We start from the raw sequence: 17,701 nt of genomic DNA, 5'->3' as shown, positions 1-17,701 counted from the left end.
TATGCTGATGATTTGAAACTGGTTGGTAAGGCAGCTACACCCTCTGACCTGCAAATTATCCAAAATGACCTTGACATTCTTGGTACTTGGGCTCATACATGGCTCCTCTCTTTCAATAGCAATAAATGACATGTAATCCACTTCAGCAATCACAATACCCATCAGCAGTACTATCTTCAAGGTAACACCCTTTTTGCAGTTTCTGAAGAAAGAGACCTTGGAGTCATTGTTGATTTTCAATTTAAGTTCAACACACCTGCAAAATCTGTATTGTCATCTGCCCTCCAATCTCTTGGAATGATCAAAGAACTATCTCCAGCAGATGCCCAAGTGAGATTACAAAGCTCTATAAGGCACTAGTTTGCCCATGCCTAGAGGTTGGAATGTCCCTGTTGTCACCCTACTTCAAAAAGGACAAGGAAATACTAGAAAGAGTACATCAAAGAGCAACCAAAATGGTTGAAGGCCTCAACCAAATGTCATACAAAGAAGAGCATTAATATCACTTGAAGCTTCCTACTCTCACATACCAGAGGAAATATGGCAACATGATTATGGCCCCCAAAAAAGGGGGCCATAAGGGGGTATGAACCCCCCCCCCAAAAAAAAGTTTGTCTGACTTGTAAAAATGTAACAAAAATGGATATAAACAAATTATTATGTGTTTTTTAGGCTTTTTTTGTGTTACCCCCCCCCCCAAAAAAAACCTTTGAGTAAACCTCCCCCCCACCAAAAAAAAAATTCCTGAGCATGGCCTTGGCCTGAGGCTATATCTAAGTACAAAGGAAGAGGGCATGGAACATGGTTAAACTGGAAGTAATTCTGACAATCCAATAAAAATGATATTTTTAAGTGTTATGAATATATCATCCTATAACCCTAGTCACCAGAAGATGCAATTTAAGGTAGGCTAATTTTAAAGTGTATTTGTAAGAGATTTAGAAAGTTTAAACTTTTGTACACCAACAAAACTGCTATCTACCTTTAAATTATTTAAAATAAATATTCTCAATGAAATAATTATACCTACTTTTAAGCACAACATTACCATGTAACTGAAAACCAACACCAGTAAGACAATGCTAAAGAATGGGTAGTCCTAGCTTGTAAGTTACAGGTAAACTGTTTTACATTAGGCCTACTGAGCAAAGTTTAATCAACTGCAAAAACACAAATAAACTACACAGGCATGAAATTTAGAACCTTGATGATTTTTTCAGAAAAAGACCACTAGCCAGTCAATAAGATAGTTCTAGTAAAAAGTAGTGGTGAATACATACCAAATCATATTAGGCTATTGAGTTATGAATAAAGTGAATACACCATTTGATGCCTTTTTTTTATTCTGATTACAAATATAATAATCATTTCTATTGGAAATTAATTTTCGCCCCCCCCCCCTCCCAATATATGCCAATTCAGGGTATATATTTCTACATTAGGAGGGGAGGGGTAAAGTTTAAACTTACCTCCCATTTACATCAGAAACAAAATTTGCCCTATATAGAGGGAGGCTGAAATTCATGAGACCTTCAAATTTACAATAGATATGGCTGAAAAAGCAGATGGTTTGGAAAAAGCAGTTGACAAAACTATATCACACTATCAACTGCCCCCCCCCCTAGACAATATGCTGCCTACACCCATAACTAATATGATTTGGTATATATTTACCAAAGTAGTAGCCTATGTCAGTTGATATAGGCCTAGGCCTAAAGAATATGCCTAACTAATGAATTTAGTTAAATGATATATAACTACCAGAAAATTTGTAAGGGAAACAGGGCAAAGTAGCCTACTACTAGGAGCTTGATTTTCGAAATGGCACAGAAAATGTGGAAAGCAAAATGCAATTTAGTTTAAGATACCCACATTTACCTTAGAAGTGGTCAATCCCTATACATTTACCGAAAAATAGAATTTAAGTAGGCCTAGCATAAATGGGATTTTAGGGCTGCCCACCTTTTAATCTCAGAATTTGCTATACTACTGCCATGAGATAGACTGAGGTTATTAACATGTTCTGAAATATTTAAATCATCCACTTCTTTGAAAACACCTTGCATTTTCCTGCCACTTTTGAGGGGCTGAATATTTTCTTTACATTTATCCCAATCATGGTTCATCTTTCATTTAAATTTCAAATAAATTTGAATAGTTTGCTATGATTTTTAGAAACTAAAATTTACGAAATATCGAAATGAAATCCTTAAAAGAACAATTTATCCGGTTTACAAAACCCACACCCTGAGTTCCCAGTTCCCACTGATGCGATTTCACAAAAAAACGGTCGTTTTTCCGTTAGCCGTCAAATTTCCTCCGTTCTTTTGCTGCAAGTTTCTGTGAGAAAAATAATTTCGTCAATACTGGTGTATTTCACACCAGCCAATGACTCTGGAGTTTGAAAATGTATTTTTAGATATTTTGTAAAATTGAGCAACATATTTTTGATGTTTTACATGAATTGACATATATTATTATAATTATTATCAACGGTTCAACGGCTGCGTTGAAATATTTCTACTGAGCCGTTGAAAACTGTATCCGTTATTTTAAATTGAAAGCATTGTAGAACCATAAATTGCAAGTAAATGAGAAACTAAACATTTTATAGATAAGACTTATATTTTTCATTAGGCATAGTTAGTCAAAGCTATTATAGGTTAGCCCTTTGAATATTTTTCTTGGCTTCTAGAATTTGATTTAGCCTATTCTTATGCATATACTTTTTAAATATAACGTAGTATCTCCGCGTCTCAACGGCTGTAGTGAACCGTTTCTGTGTGAAAATTTTTGCGAATTTCCCGCATCCGCTATCCGTGAGCCATTTTTCGTTAAAAAAAAATCGCACCAGTGGGAACCAAAGGACAAAGGTCACATTTAAAGTATTGTCTTTATTAAGTCATTTCTCTGTCGGAAACCTGCGTCCCCCCCCTCCCGGCAAAATTGCCCCACTCGCAAAATTGATCAGCCACAGAGAAAGTACAAAATAGGTATCTCAAAGTATCGGTTAAATGTGCTAAGGGGTAACAAAAGTACCAGATATCAAAAACAGTTTTAGGACAGAGGCTGGTTGGTCTCCTAACAGTGCTCGGCTGGTACTTAAATATATGTACTTAAGTACGTACTTAAGTAGAGTTTCAAGTACTTAAATACATTTTTTCTGTACTTATCGGTATTTAAGTACCGAGTACATATTGTCTTGAACTTCTCTAAAGTCGTCTAGAAATTGGAACAAATTTCAAAATGTTGGGCTTATTATAAGTGAAGAGGAATTGTCCAAACAAGACTATCAAAGGATCTCTTAAGGTTACTACCAACTTCCACAAGCATCTGAAGGTAAGTGTATGGTGAAAAACAAATTTTAGTCTTCTGAATTATAGGAGACATCAGGCCTTTGTTTGTCAACAGCCTTAATTGTCCTGTAATTATTCACAACTGCATTTAAACTTCAGAAGCGCAGTTGCTGACAGTTAGACAAAATTCAGAAAGAGGTGAACTGTAGCATGGCTTTGGGGCTTAATCACACCAGGGACAAGGCAAATAGTCATTTATATTAGTTTTAGTATTTTCAGCTTATTGGCATCTTCAAGAAGACTTTTTCAATGCGCCATGTCCAAATGACAAAGGTTGAATGTGACAAATCATAGCAGAAAAGCTGCCAACAAGTTTTTGGAAAATACTGGAAGGCATCCAGTCGTACCAAATGCTATACACTGGAACTCTCCCCGTGATGCAGTAAAGCGTATTGTAGACATACCTGGTGTGGAAAAGTTATCCAGTGCTTCGAAAAGTTATCAAAGTTATCCAATGTTCTTCTGGAAAAGCTATCCAGAAGAACTGAAACTTCCAAAGTTGAAGCCAGTGGAGAGGGATCTGCTTAAGGAGTATGTGCTTATTACAAGTCCACTGTGCAAAGCCTTATATTTTTTGCAAAGCGAAAAAATTGCTATCTTGGTGCTGCTTTGCCAGTACTTTATGGTTTGGAGACTAAACTAAAATGACTTCAGAATATCGGTATTCACAAGCATGGTTTGTCATTAGTAGAGGCCATTTTAGGTGTTTTGTATGAACGCTTCTTGCATATTTTCTCAATGGAATGGGAGAGAAACTGTTCAGTGAACTGTTTCTCATAGATACTTGCTCTCACCCGAGTTTCAAATTACGATGGTTGACTCCAGCCTTGCAAGGGCAAAAAAACGAATAATGGACATAGTGAATTTAGAAATGAAAAAGGGGCTATGCTTGTCTCCAGTATGAACTGACTGAAAGTGCTGAGAATCCTGGTACAAATGAGACTAATGATTTATTTTCGTTTTTGGAAGATGATGATGCTGTCAGTGATCAAGAAGTAAATATAGATACTAGTCTCAAAGCTGGATCCTTCAAATTCCTTCAAGACAAGAGGAGGACCCTCTATTCTCTGAAAGACTATCTGAAAGTTGGAAAACTGTTTAAGAAATGCAATACCCCTCTCCCATCATCTGCACCTGGTGAATGCCTATTTTCCACTGCAGAAGATGCATTGACTGCAAAAAGAAACCACTTATAAGATGCTAAGTTTGCGAAGCTTTTGCTTTTGAAAGTAAACAAAGATGGCATGACTCCTCACTAAAATAAAGACTTTTTTTCAGACAGCTTTTTTTGAAGTAGTGGAATGTTAAACTGTGCTATTGATTATAGTGCTATGGCAATTGTTTAGACGAAGTTTTCATGGTTTAGGTTCAGTCTTCGTTGAAAGATTCTGGCACAAGATTTAGGAATCCTGACCAATGAATACCAGTCATCTGTTGACGGATCTGTCAATCTGTCAAAAAATGACTAGTCTTCATTAGTCCATATTTCCTCTGGATACGGCCCTGATGGTAATAGAATTAAGTTCCTTTCACTTCTCCACTGGAAATAATGGAACAACTAATGTCGGTTTCTCTTCTGACAACCTAACCATATTCTTTACCATGCAAAAATGCCTTCAAGCCATGTACTTCTATACTTAAGTACAATTTACTTCGACTACTTAGTACTGATACTTAATTACAATTTTGGTTGAGTACTTGGTACTTGAACTTAAATACTTTTTTGAAGTACTTGACCAATCACTCTCCTATCACTTTCGACTTATAAAATAGGACTAGAACTCTCAATTTCCACTGAATGAGCATCCTCCAAAGTTTCAATAACCACGAGAGGAATGAGGAAGGGGCAGCATCCCTCCTTTACGGAATAAATTCTGCTAATTTTGGGTTTTGATGTTACTCTTTACTTTCATAATAACAGCGTAGACCAGAAATATTCCCAGAAATCAAGAGAGATTAAATATCAATTTTCGAAAACACAAGGATTGAAAAAGTCAATTGAAAAGAAGGATGAAAAAGCGATTTTAAACAATATAAGCAAATTAATATTTTGATATTATCCATTGACCTAACCCACTGGAGCGAGATTTTCCTTTTAACGTAGGTGCAGTTGTTACTTAAAATTAAATAATAAAAATTGCCAGAAAGATGACCAAGTTTATTTATCACCTATCGCAAAGTCATCTAAAGACTATCATTCTTATATACTAGCATTAAAGCCTATCAGACAGTAAACATAAAAAAGCAGAAAAAGTTGTTTTGAGAGGATTTTTATGCATAAATGTGAATTTCAAATTGGAAAATTTAAGTCATAAATTCTAATTTGGGAATCTAAATCAAAACCAAGTTCGAGCGCCGAATCCTGCACACCGAATCTGTCAAGCAAAAAAAAACTAGGTAGGTTTAAACCTTACCCTCTTTATTCGCCTTTGCTCAAGTGTTCAATCACTGATTTACAAAAATAAAAATACTTTAGATCTTTAAACCTTTATCAGCTCTTTGACATGATTTTTGTAATGTCACTGTTGATTTCATGACAAATAGAAACAACATTGCTCAAAATCCAAATCATTTTCATTAAAGTGCAAATCACGCTCTGGCTTCTTATGGTTCGTTTACACATTGCGGAAATTCATGCGGATATCAACAACTACACGATCTTATAACTTTGGTTCAAGGCTACCCCAGCTTCTATGATCCTGCGCACCCAGGCTATAAGAAAACTAAGAAAAATGGTGTCATTTGGCTCTCTATTGCTCAACAGCTTTCAGAAGAGGGTAAGGACATGGGTCATGCTGTTGCTATAATTTGAAATCTTCGCCTTAAAACGCAGCGTTACTTTAGCCATAGTTCGAACAGATACGGACGGATTTCCGCATGGATTTCCGCAATGTGTAAACAAACCATTTGCAATCCATGCGGAAATTCCGTCCGTTTTTGTGCTAGAAAAAATCTGATCTTATTAATTTTGGTTCAAGGCTACCCCAACTTCTATGATCCTGCGCACCCAGGCTATAAGAAAACTAAGAAAAACGGTGTCATTTGGCTCTCTATGGCTCAACAGCTTTCAGAAGGAGGGTAAGAACATAAGTCATGCTGTTGCAATAATTTGAAATCTTTGCCTTAAAACGCAGCGTTATTTTAGCCATAATTCAAACAGAAACGGACGGATTTCCGTATGGATTACCGCAATGTGTAAACGAACCATTAGTCGTTCACAAGAGCGATGTTGTTTGTCGTAATTTCTCTTCATTTCAAACAGTTCGTGGTAACATAACTTTAAGTAGGGAGTGAGCCGGCTAGATAGTAACCAAAGCTCTAAAAGATGGAATTTTCAAATCAATAGATACATCCAAAGGACTGGCTTATTATGCTGTTTGCACATATATATGATTCTTTAACTTTAGCGGTCCCCACTAATAGCTATGAGCCTGAGAGGAATTTACCTGATTTTTGGAAAATGGCGAAAACACCACCGAAACACCAAGGAATCATAATGAAAATCATGCCACCAGATTCAGTGTATCAGAGATACGCTGAGCGTTTCAAGGTCTTACCTGCAAAAATGGAAAATTTTGCTTTTTTTGCTACAGGAAAGATCCCGGGTGCGGGTTTTTTTTTTTTTTTGTTTTCCCCAGGGGTGAGCGTATCGAGCCAATGGTTCTAGAAGATCGGAAGAGGACTCCTTTGAACGGAAAGTAAAACTTTTAGTGTTCTTTTTAAGTGGCCAAGAAAATGGAGGGCAACTAACCTTCTCCCACTCTTTTTCCCCCGAAAGTCGTCCAATAAAAACGTTGAAATAGCAACTTTATCCAGTATAGTGCAAATGTCCAATAACTACGCCTTTGGGGATCATATGACCCCCCAGAGGCTCTGGGGAAAAGTCAGTAAATTGTGAATTTTTCCATTGATTACGTATAGTAATTGTTACTGGGAAGCATATAGATATTTTTAAAGGGAGGGGGTGCTCCCATTTTTTGCTGGGAGGGATTTTCCACGGGACAAATTTTTCTTTGGGAAGAAGTTGCAATGGGGTGGGGGGGGGGGGTAACTTTCCAAAGGAAATTTACACTGGGGGAATCTGCCAGAATTCCTATACGAATTTGATTTTTTATTAGTCTTTTTTTCTCTTTGCCGACTCAATTTTATTAGTAGATAAGAATTCATGAAAGAGGAGTTGAATTCATGTCCGTGAAAAATAGGTGTCATACGTCACATTTATATATATTCAAACAGCAAAGATTATGTCACTTTTCCCCAGGAATAGCCGTATTGTTTTCAATATCTTTGACGCATGTAAAATTACCAAAGATGACTATCGACTCCAAACAGCTAAAAAAACAAAACAAAAAAAACAAAAAACAGTGTGGAACAAGAAACAGCAAAAATCACATTGAATTGTAAATGACAATATATCGCAACGAAATCTGCAGTTAGAAGACAAAGTAAAATTCCAATGGAAAGAGGGAACATGATAGTTTAGCAGTTGTGATTCTGTGAAGGATAAACAAGAAGGAGGAATTAATCTTTAGTATCTATGATAAGTGCAAAATTACACAAGATGCCAAAAGATTCTGAACAGCTAAAGAAAAAGACATGGAAAAAGAAAAAGCAAAACTCAAATTGAATAGCAAACGAAATTGTGACTTAAAAATAAAGTATGACATGATTTCTTCCTATCCAATGGATTAGTTGTGGCATTTCTAACCTACTTAAGAAAGGATATGGTTTAACTGTGCTGTGTGTATTTGATTTTTTCAGATCACTTACCTACGTGGCAAAATTATAAAATATCCTTGTTTCTAACTGCAGATAAAACGTGAGCCTACATTTCCTCCACAACTTCGAAAAACGTTACTGTTTCTAACCAATTGAAACGTTTTCATTAGTAACATACCGTTTCACTACTAATTTTTTCTAAGATTTGTAGAAAGGCCATACGGTTGTCTGTTGCTAGATTTTCAGACTCTCTTGTCGGTAAATTTGCTAAAGGACAAAGAACATCTCCAGGGGGCTTAGTTATCAAGGTCAGTCAAGAATTTGGGGGGTTGACAAGTGACAAAAGTTGACATTTGCTAATGAACGAGTGAAAGCACGCTTGTTTTTACGAACGCATCACATCTCGACGGAAGAAAAAAAAGTACAAGACAAGGAATTTTGATTGAACTGGTATTCTTATTAAATGGGCAAAATTTTATACGCAGGGATAATTTTTCGAAGGGTAACCGTCTAGGGAGGGGATCATTCGCCAGAAAATTCTTAATGCACAAGCAACGACGAAAAATTATTGAAAGTTGAATTCAAAGTGTTTTCTTTGGGTGGGGGAGCGGAGAATTATTTGGACACTATAAATACATAAAAAACATAGAGATTTTTTTTGAAAGTCAAATTCAAAACCATGTTTTTGCTCTGGGTTTACCGGTGACAGTCGTTCTAAGATTTTAATTACCATAAATATATATAAATATATAAAAATGTCAAATGGATGGTAAGTTTGAAGGAAACCAAGAGCGTAGTTTGCTATGAGGCAGGGGGGCACAACAGCCCTTCCCAGAGCTTGGTCTGACTCCCCCAGACCCAAGTCTGCCCCTCCCCCCGGCTGAAATTTAGTTTCTTCCAAAATCTTGTCAAAACTAAGATAAATCTGCATAATTCAAGCATCAACAGAAACAGATCTGTTTTTTAGTACATATTTACGTTTACAGAACTATGTACCTCTATATAATACTATATAATACAGTCTAGTCCCTCTATATAATACTAGTACCCTTATAGCACTTTTAAATTGCTAAATAGTCCTTTATTATACCAAACGGCTTATTTTTTAGTTTTTACTGTCATTTTCACTTGGTTTGGGAAAATTGGCTCCAACTTTACCCCCCCCCCCCAATATTTGGATGAAATTACGCCCCTGAAAGAAACCTTACCGGGGTCTTAGTCTAACCTGAATTTTGATGACAAGGGCCGCTAAGAAATGATCATTTGGGTACAATATAGGGTAATTACACGCATGTATATATAAACTCAGCTAGAAACTAACCTAGCTATCCTAATCTGAATATGTGAGGGTTTTATTTATCCCTCGACTTGCCTAGAAATGGCCATCCACAATTTTTGGCAACAAAGCTTCCATATAAAATTTATGGAGCTTTGGAAACACTTTGTGCTGCCAGAATGTTTTGTCGCGGTTGATCTTTTCAACGTGGATCAGGGGCGCCATTTGGGGGGGGGGGGCAGGGGGGGCCATTGCCCACCCTAATTTTTCTGGGGGGCTCAAGTTTTCTTCTAAAGAGGACTTTTTTTTCTTTTGCAAAATACACAGAAACAAAATTACAATTAGCAATTAATAAAAATTTTGAAACGACTACATGTATATGTACATTAAATTAGATAATAGTGATATTAATAGTGCAACTGAGTCGTGCACAGGGTTGCCAACTGGACATATTTTATATCCAAAGGACATATTTCTATGTGCCGGGAAATAATGACATAATAGGGTAAAAAGGGAGATATTTTAGACATTTGGGACATAAAGTGGACATATTTTCCAAAATTATTACGTAAAACAAATTACTTTCATAAAAAATATGTCATTCATCACCAAATGAGTGCTAAGACTTATATCTAGTTATTTTTTAAGCTCTGTGTTTATTTTCCGGGGTTGCTTGCTCTTCCCTGAAGAAAACTTTCTGAAAATGCCTTTAAAATTCTTTCACCTATAAATGGTATTATTGCCCTGATTTTTACTCGGCACGGTCAAGAGAAAGGACAAGCTGTCGCCTTTTTCATATAAACTTACTTCCAGCTTCCGAACATCACACAAAAATCGCAATGAATAGTTAACAAAATGAAACCTTTCGATTGTTGATAGTCTGAAATCAAAACTAAAGCCAAGTTGTCAAACACCCGGGGTACATTTCTTCAGTTTGAAAATTTTCATCACGGGAAAGGAGCTGAGAGAAACTTAAGCAAGTAAAAATTTAATGTTAGGTGATATAGCTCAATTATATATATATATATATATATATATATATATATATATATATATATATATATATATATATATATATATATATATTTATATTTGTATTTATATTTATATTTCATATTATTGACTTACGAATAAAGTAAACATACCACTCGATGCCTTTTTTTATGTTCTTTCCAAATATAATAATCATTTTAGTCGTAAACAAATAAGTAGAAAAACAGGAGAATTTTTATACAAGACAGTGGAAAGCTACTTTAAGTGAATATTTCGACCCTACATCCAAGGTCCGTCTACAACAAAACAGACGAAGAGAATAAAAATACTATAAAAAGAAACTTACATTAAAATTCAATCATTAAAAATGTTTAAGAAAATGTCTTAAAACAGCCCTAATACAGCCTAGTCCAGCCCAGTTTTAATGATTGAATTTTAATGTAAGTTTCTTGTACAGTGTTATTATTTTCTTCATCGGTTTTGATGAGGACGGCCCTTGAGTATAGTGTTAAAATATTCGTTTAAAGTTGTATTCAATTGTCTTGTATAAGATTTCTCATGTTGTTCTACTTATTTGCTTATGATGGAAAGGCAGTGTGGTCTTCGTCACTATTTGCATTTTAGTCGGAAATGAATTTTACCCCCACCCCTATATATACTAATTCACGGAATATATTTGCACATTAGGGGGTGGGGGGGGGGTTAAATTTAAACTTACCTCCAATTTACATCAGAAATACAATTTAAGCCCCCCCCCTTAATATGCAAACATATACCCTAAATTAGAATAGGGGTGGGGGTAAAATTTATATTCGACAAAAATGATTCTTCTATTTGGAAAGAGCATAAAAAAAAGAATCGAGTGATATGTTTACGTTATTCGTATGTCAATAATATGAACTGCGAAAAATTACCGACGGGTCTCCATGTCTGGTTTCCTTATACAGTATATAGCGGTGGGTACCGCATAATGCATATTTACCTATATATACATATAGTAGTAAATATATATAGTATACATAAATACTATATATATTTACATAGTTTATAATACTATAAAGTAATATATATAGTATAAGCCTAAAATTGAGGCTATTGAAGAGGAGATATGTTAATAAGACAGTTCCTATTTTTATAATATGCAAAAATTGTAGTTATCAAACTTTGAAATCGATTTCACTATACTTACCTCCCAGCCCCTCTAATATGCAGACGTATAGATAGACAAATTGTCTTATTCCCATATGTTTCCCCGTTTCTTGCTTTCGTCAACATTTATTTGATTTACGGTTATACTATTTGAAAAAAGAGTCATGCATGGCAAAATGCATAGAAAATAATTAATAGTGTTCTGGTGTTCAAGCGCGACTGAGAGCGAAAGCGCCACAAGCAATATAAATTCATTGCCATGCGCATAGACTAAATTTGGTCATTGCAAACTGCGTTGAAGCTGTTGGGACCGTTGGCTCATTTTTTTCGTTAGTCCAAAATCTGTACACGTTCATTTCCAACAGCAACACCAGACATCAGCTTTTTATTGAGTCCCAAAACGCTACTCAACTGCCATTCCTGGAATTAGAAAGGAGTGCTGTGACAAGATGGTCATACTGGCATCGATCAATATCGAAGATAAGACTCCGATATGAATGTGTTCTGGCTGTACCGTCTGCAGTCAGCGAGGGAGCTGATAGTGAAGCTCAAGCAGAAGCAGCTGGGCTCCAGAGAAAAATGGAATCTTTCACAGTTATATTCCAGTTGCTCTATATGGAAGCAATTCTGAGGACGACAAACTCCCTTTCTGAGCAGCTTCAGACAGTTGATCTGGTAATATCTAGGTCCCGCACCTTGATTCAAGCAACAAAGAAGGAAATAGCGGAACTGTGCTCTGACACTTCATTTGCATCGCTTTTGGAGAAGGCAAAAGAGTTTGCTGAAAATCATGAAATTGAAGTACCTGACGTGAATGGACCCGTGACCGGATCCTCCTCTACGGGTCAGAAGGGACGACCTAGAAGAACCCAAAAAATTATCAAACACCTGAAAGAATTCATCACCACTTCGACGTTAGGAAAAAACTTCGTTGAATCCGACAATAGAGCTCCAACTCTAGCGGAAGAAATGAATAGAGAATATCTGGAGACTGTACATCGTCTGATTGCAGGATCCGACACACGGTTTAGAGAAAACCATCCAGTGCTCAGTACACTCAAAGCTTTGCACCCCAGCTCTAACATGTTCATGGATGCAGGGCTCCTCAAGCAATTCTCTGAACTTTATTCTGAAATGGACATTGACCAGATTCTTCTTGAGGCCCAAGCTGGTGTTGCCAAGCGGTTTTTGCTCGAGGAGGAGGCAAAGCCGAAGAACTTCATGGACGTTATCGATAATATCGATACACTTTCAGTGGCCTATTCAGAAATTATCAAAGTTCTTCATATTGCTGTTACACTTCCTGTCATGACAGTCGGCAATGTACTCTAGTTTTCTGGACTGAATATAGTGAAGAACTATCTGTGCTCGACCACAGGAAACGATCCTCTTAGTCACCTGCTTTTGATCTTTGCAGAGAAGGTTTTAGCTAATAAGTTGGATTTTGACCAGCTTGTTCACGACTTTGTGAAGATGAAACCACGACGGTTCTCATTGTTGCCTTGAGTGTTCACTGATCTGTTTCAAAATTTTGTTGTATTTTTCAATTTTGTTAATATACTTAATCGAGCAAAGTTTTGCATCGTCATAGCCGGAGCGTGACTCCGACTTGGACTAAAGTATTTACTGTAAGCACCGAGCTGAAGAATTCGGCTACAGAATATACTTTAGTCAAAGCGTGAGTTTCTACAGAGGTTCGGCTTTCGTCAAGTTATAGGTTCGGAAAAGTGGAAGATTCCCAAACGGCTGTTTTTTTAACATCGCACATACCGTTTCCGCTTTCTTCAGATATGTGGCCTAATCCGAACCTATGGCATAAGAGTGAAAGAGGGAAAGGCAAAGCAATTGAGACAATTTCCTTAATTTTTACGGTAACTCCCACGGAAGGCAGTTTTTTTTTTATAAAGCTAGAGGCATTTTTTTTTTATACAAGCCTGCTTCGGGGCCCATGTCGATTGCTTGCCCACCCTAAGGTTTGGCTGAAATGGCGCCTCTGACGTGGATATTTCCTTTGCCGAAGTATACAACGAAAAATCCCAGGTCGAGGTCACAACATTCCAGCTACATCTGAACTTGATAAAAATAATTATGGCTCCCTCTTCAAATAGACACTATTTTTATTGTCAAGGAAAACGCATTTATTTCTCTTAAGCCAGTCCATTGAAACGTCTTTAGCAGTGAGGGGACATTTTACTTCGAGAATCGCTCTTCCTCCTCCAGGAAAAGTAGCAATGCCATCTGGGCTGGCAGCTAGAAACCTCAAAATTTTATGAACAAAAAGTCCAGCAGGAGTGACTTTGTAATTTGTTTTTTTGCTCAAAAGCAGCCAGAGCCATAGGCTCATGTGCATGCCCGTGTTCCATAGCTATGGTTTGGATATCAGGGGCTATACAAAGTGCACAATATTACAGTAACTTGTCTTTCACTTGCCGAAGTTTACTTAATACTAAGTAAAAAATAAAAAATGTAAAAGAAAACATATATACAATGCCTAACTATGACATAACTTTGACCTAATTGCTTCAATAAGACACTGAAATACAGTTATCATTTCTCGGCTAGTCTGTCAATCAAGGCGGGTGAATGCGCAGAAACTCCGAAAGCGGCAAGATCAGTCAAATGATAATTCCTTTGAACAATTTTCATTATTTTTCCAGCAGGTAGACTAGAGTATTTTTAGGGACTGACCTTTCCTGTACTAGACAATTTATATTGAATTAGACAATTCTGGTCCGATTAATAGAAAAACAGAATTCATACTTCCTAATGATGTAAGTCTAATCAAAACTGAATCTCTATATCAGGCACCAATTGAAAGAAATTAAACGGTTTTTTCTAAGATATCTGGGAAATCCGGAGTCGGATTTTAGTTTTCTATCGTTTATTTAAATATGTTATCTAATTTTTACAAGTTATATCACAGCCGCCAACTCAATTCCAAAAAGTTGGACCACAAAAGCTAAAACCGTTTCTAATGGGCTAAATAGGGCAAGTCTTTACCGTACCGCATCCCCTTAAACTTTCTTTGGGGCCTTCTATATAAGAGACAGACTTTGTGATGTAAGATTGTCCCTTTAAAGGGCTGGGCACACGTAGCTGATTTCCAAATCAGCGTCGATCTTAAAAGAAATCGGCGTCGATTTGAGCTTGAAAAATGTTCTAGTTTTCGGCGCCGATTTACAAAATCAGCGCTGGTTTTCATCATGATCATCACAAAAAATAGGGATACAAATACATAGTCAGCCAGAGGTATCTGTGGTGAAAGATCCCACTAATGATGTCTCCTGAGCTGAAAACTAAGCTGAGATCAATCAAGCAACTATTATTAAACTCCAGTTGACTATTTATGTCCGTGATTCTTTGTTTTGAAAATTTCGCACAATATATTTTTCTTTCAACAAATTTTTCTTACCGCTATCGTTTGTCCACTGATGCTGAAATCGGTTCCCGAAATCAGCTACGTGTGCCGAGCCCTTAAGACACTATTTCAAGTTGCAGCTTGTTTAAAAAGATTTCGTTTTGCCACATAAACATCTTGTACGGACGTCGCACCAAGGCCGTATCCGGGGGGGGGGGGGGGTTACCCGGTTTGAACCCCCCCCCCCAGAAATTTTTGACCGAGTCGAAAATAAGTCGAAAATTAGTAAAAACCTAGGTAAAAATCAGTAAAATTAATCGAAAACTGAGTAAAAAATTAGTAACCCCCCCTCCGAAAAAAATCCTGGATCCGCCCTTGCGTGGCACCCTTTTGAACTATTTTATATGCCAGTATGGAATTCCACGTTTCTTTTATCCTTATTTGATTTAATTTTTTTGTGAATAGGAGGGGGATGCTACCTTTATATGTTTTCGTAATCGGAAAATTTAGACTCATAGGCTTACTGGTTACCCCTTTAACTACTAATTTTAGGTACTTACATTTTAGAATAGGAGAAAGCACAAAAGAAAGCTCAAAGGTACCAAACAAACTTTGGAGAGTAGACAAAGACTAAAAGAAATCGTAGAGAATAAAGAAATTCGGAAGGACTATACAATTTGGCAGGAGGTAAAGGAAGCTCAGAGTAACTAATGGAACTTGGAAGAAAAAGAAAATCAGAGAGGGTTAAAGGAAATCAAAAGAAACTTGAGCAAGATGGTGAAAACTACGAATGTCGGAAGGACATCGATCTTGTTGAATGACTTAAAGGAGGTTTGCAAAAATGAACCGTAAATTTCTCCTTAACGAAATCCAAAAATTGGCCAATAATTGCCCCCCCCCCCCAATAATTTGGAGAAAAAATTATTAGGATAAAACCCTTTTTTTGTTATTAAAAAAAAGAAGAAAAACAACCCAAAGTATACTTTTTGGGTTCCTTGTGACACTTTATGCTGGCCATATTAAGTTAAATTCATAAAGAACAATTAAATATAAAAATCATTTAATAAATGAGCCCATAATTAGCTCTCTATGATATCCATGTGTCCAGCCCAGCCTTTCCATTCCAAAAATGTCACCCAAATTACGCTTTTAGTGTCTCATGTGGCACTTTATGACGGGCTTATCGAGTCTAATATATAAAAAAGACAAGATGTAATAATTAGCTTTTATGAGTCCTTAAATAGCTCTCCATGCTATTCCAGTGCCTCAGTAGCGACGAAGAAAAATAAGAGGGCATATGACTGCTGCCCAAATAAAAGAGCGATTATTTCTTGTTTATAAATGAGAGGGGTTGTAATTTTCCTGTATAAGGCTTCAACAATGGTGATTTAAAGGATGTACTTTTTGATTTGCCAAGAAGTTATTTCAAATCACATGCAACTGAATGACGTGATGCACAGGGCTGTTGGAATATTGCGTAGTTCATCTACAAGATTTAGTCCCCTATGATGGGCGCAGGGGTTGAAGGAAGTGGATGGGGGTATGCACTTTGATATTAACGGTAAAACCGCCAATAACGCCAAGCTTATACTTGATTTATGCTTTTTTGATGCATGTGGATTGTTTAACTACGTATTCTGTAATGTTTTGAATTTAACCGAGTAACGTCTTTGCTAAATAGTAACTTTTCTTCGTCATCAGAATTAATCAGAATTAATTCAAAATTAAATCAGAATTACATCAGAATTAATTCAGAATAAGCGCGTCCGTAGGCTCAGCGATATAAGATAGCCAAACTTTCAGTTCCTTAACCAGTTCCGGAACAAGTTCCGTAAAAACAAGCTTTGCCCGTATTTCAACTTTGATGTGTTTTATAACGCTGTTAAAAACATAATTTGTACCCATTTTATTGGGTTATAGGAGGCTAATAAAGGGCAGAGCTCCTTATTTCCTTTCTTTGGCTCAGAATCAACTTTAAAAAAGCAATGGAAAGTAGAGCAAGAAGAAGAAAAAGGTATTGAAAAGGGATTGGATTCCCATCTACGTCTTCTTATAGTAACACAATAACAGTAATTGAAGACACTCCTAACTTTGGCCCTCTTGTCCCTCCCCCATCAAAATGTAGAGTTACACCCCTGGGTTCTGAAGCAAAGAAAGCAAGCTCTTTTCGAATCTTCTCATTTGTACTAATCAGGAGATCAGTAGAGGAGAGAAAGGCTTGGTTTCTAGGGTCAATAAGTCGGTCAAACAGGAATTTTATAATAGGTTATTTAAAAAGGCTATTTATCTAGAAAAATCTAGTTTTCTGTATAGGAAAATCAAATAGTTCAATTAAAAGGAGCGTGTCAGCCCAATAATAACTGAAACCCTAAAGAAAGAAAATTTTATAACAATTACTACATCAAAGAATTGGCTTGTTATGCTGATTTCAAATATATATATATATATATATATATATATATATATATATATATATATATATATATATATATATATATATATATATATATATATATATATATATATATATATATATATATATATATATATATATATATATATATATATATATATATATATATATATATATATATATATATATATATATATATATATATATATATATATATATATATATATATATATATATATATATATATGATATAAACTTTTGATAAGTAACAGGCTCCAAAAGTGGTCAAAGGCAAGGTCACCTTCCCTAAAATTTTTGTCCAACTCGTAAAAACAAAACGAAAATACACATATACGAATTTTATACATGTTTTTTGTAACTCCCTCTCCAATCAGAATTCTGGTAATGGCACTAGTCTTAGAATTTCGTGGTGGCAA

The 17,701-nt window shown here is 36.0% G+C and overlaps 2 protein-coding genes across 3 annotated transcripts in view; one reads left to right on the top strand and one right to left on the bottom strand.

Annotated features, from left to right (window-relative positions):
• LOC148950508 (uncharacterized) overlaps positions 1–8,224 on the bottom strand; it is an 88,136-nt gene extending 79,912 nt beyond the window's left edge. Inside the window, exon 1 of one of the 2 annotated variants that reach the window (XM_089092441.1) lies at positions 8,127–8,224. Coding sequence is in view for 1 of the 2 variants with exons in the window: in XM_089092440.1 (XP_088948566.1) it covers positions 1,963–2,126 (164 nt within the window). In the remaining variant the exon portion in view is untranslated. Of the gene's footprint in view, positions 1–1,962; positions 2,127–8,126 lie in introns of those variants that run through there. The other variant, XM_089092440.1, reaches the window with a different exon arrangement.
• The window catches only part of Rh50 (Rhesus blood group-associated glycoprotein Rh50), a 199,476-nt gene continuing 188,189 nt past the window's right edge, over positions 6,415–17,701 (top strand). Inside the window, exon 1 of the mRNA XM_089092444.1 lies at positions 6,415–6,434. The gene's annotated coding sequence lies outside the window, so the exon portion shown is untranslated. The remainder of the gene's footprint in view (positions 6,435–17,701) is intronic.

Source organism: Artemia sp. Qi Xiang Cuo, chromosome 7 (assembly GCF_049724085.1).
Source record: "Artemia sp. Qi Xiang Cuo chromosome 7, ASM4972408v1, whole genome shotgun sequence".
NCBI classification, from domain to species: Eukaryota; Metazoa; Arthropoda; class Branchiopoda; order Anostraca; family Artemiidae; genus Artemia; species Artemia sp. Qi Xiang Cuo.
The sequence above is the reverse complement of the archived record's forward strand: the minus strand, read 5'-3'. Positions and strand labels throughout refer to the sequence as shown.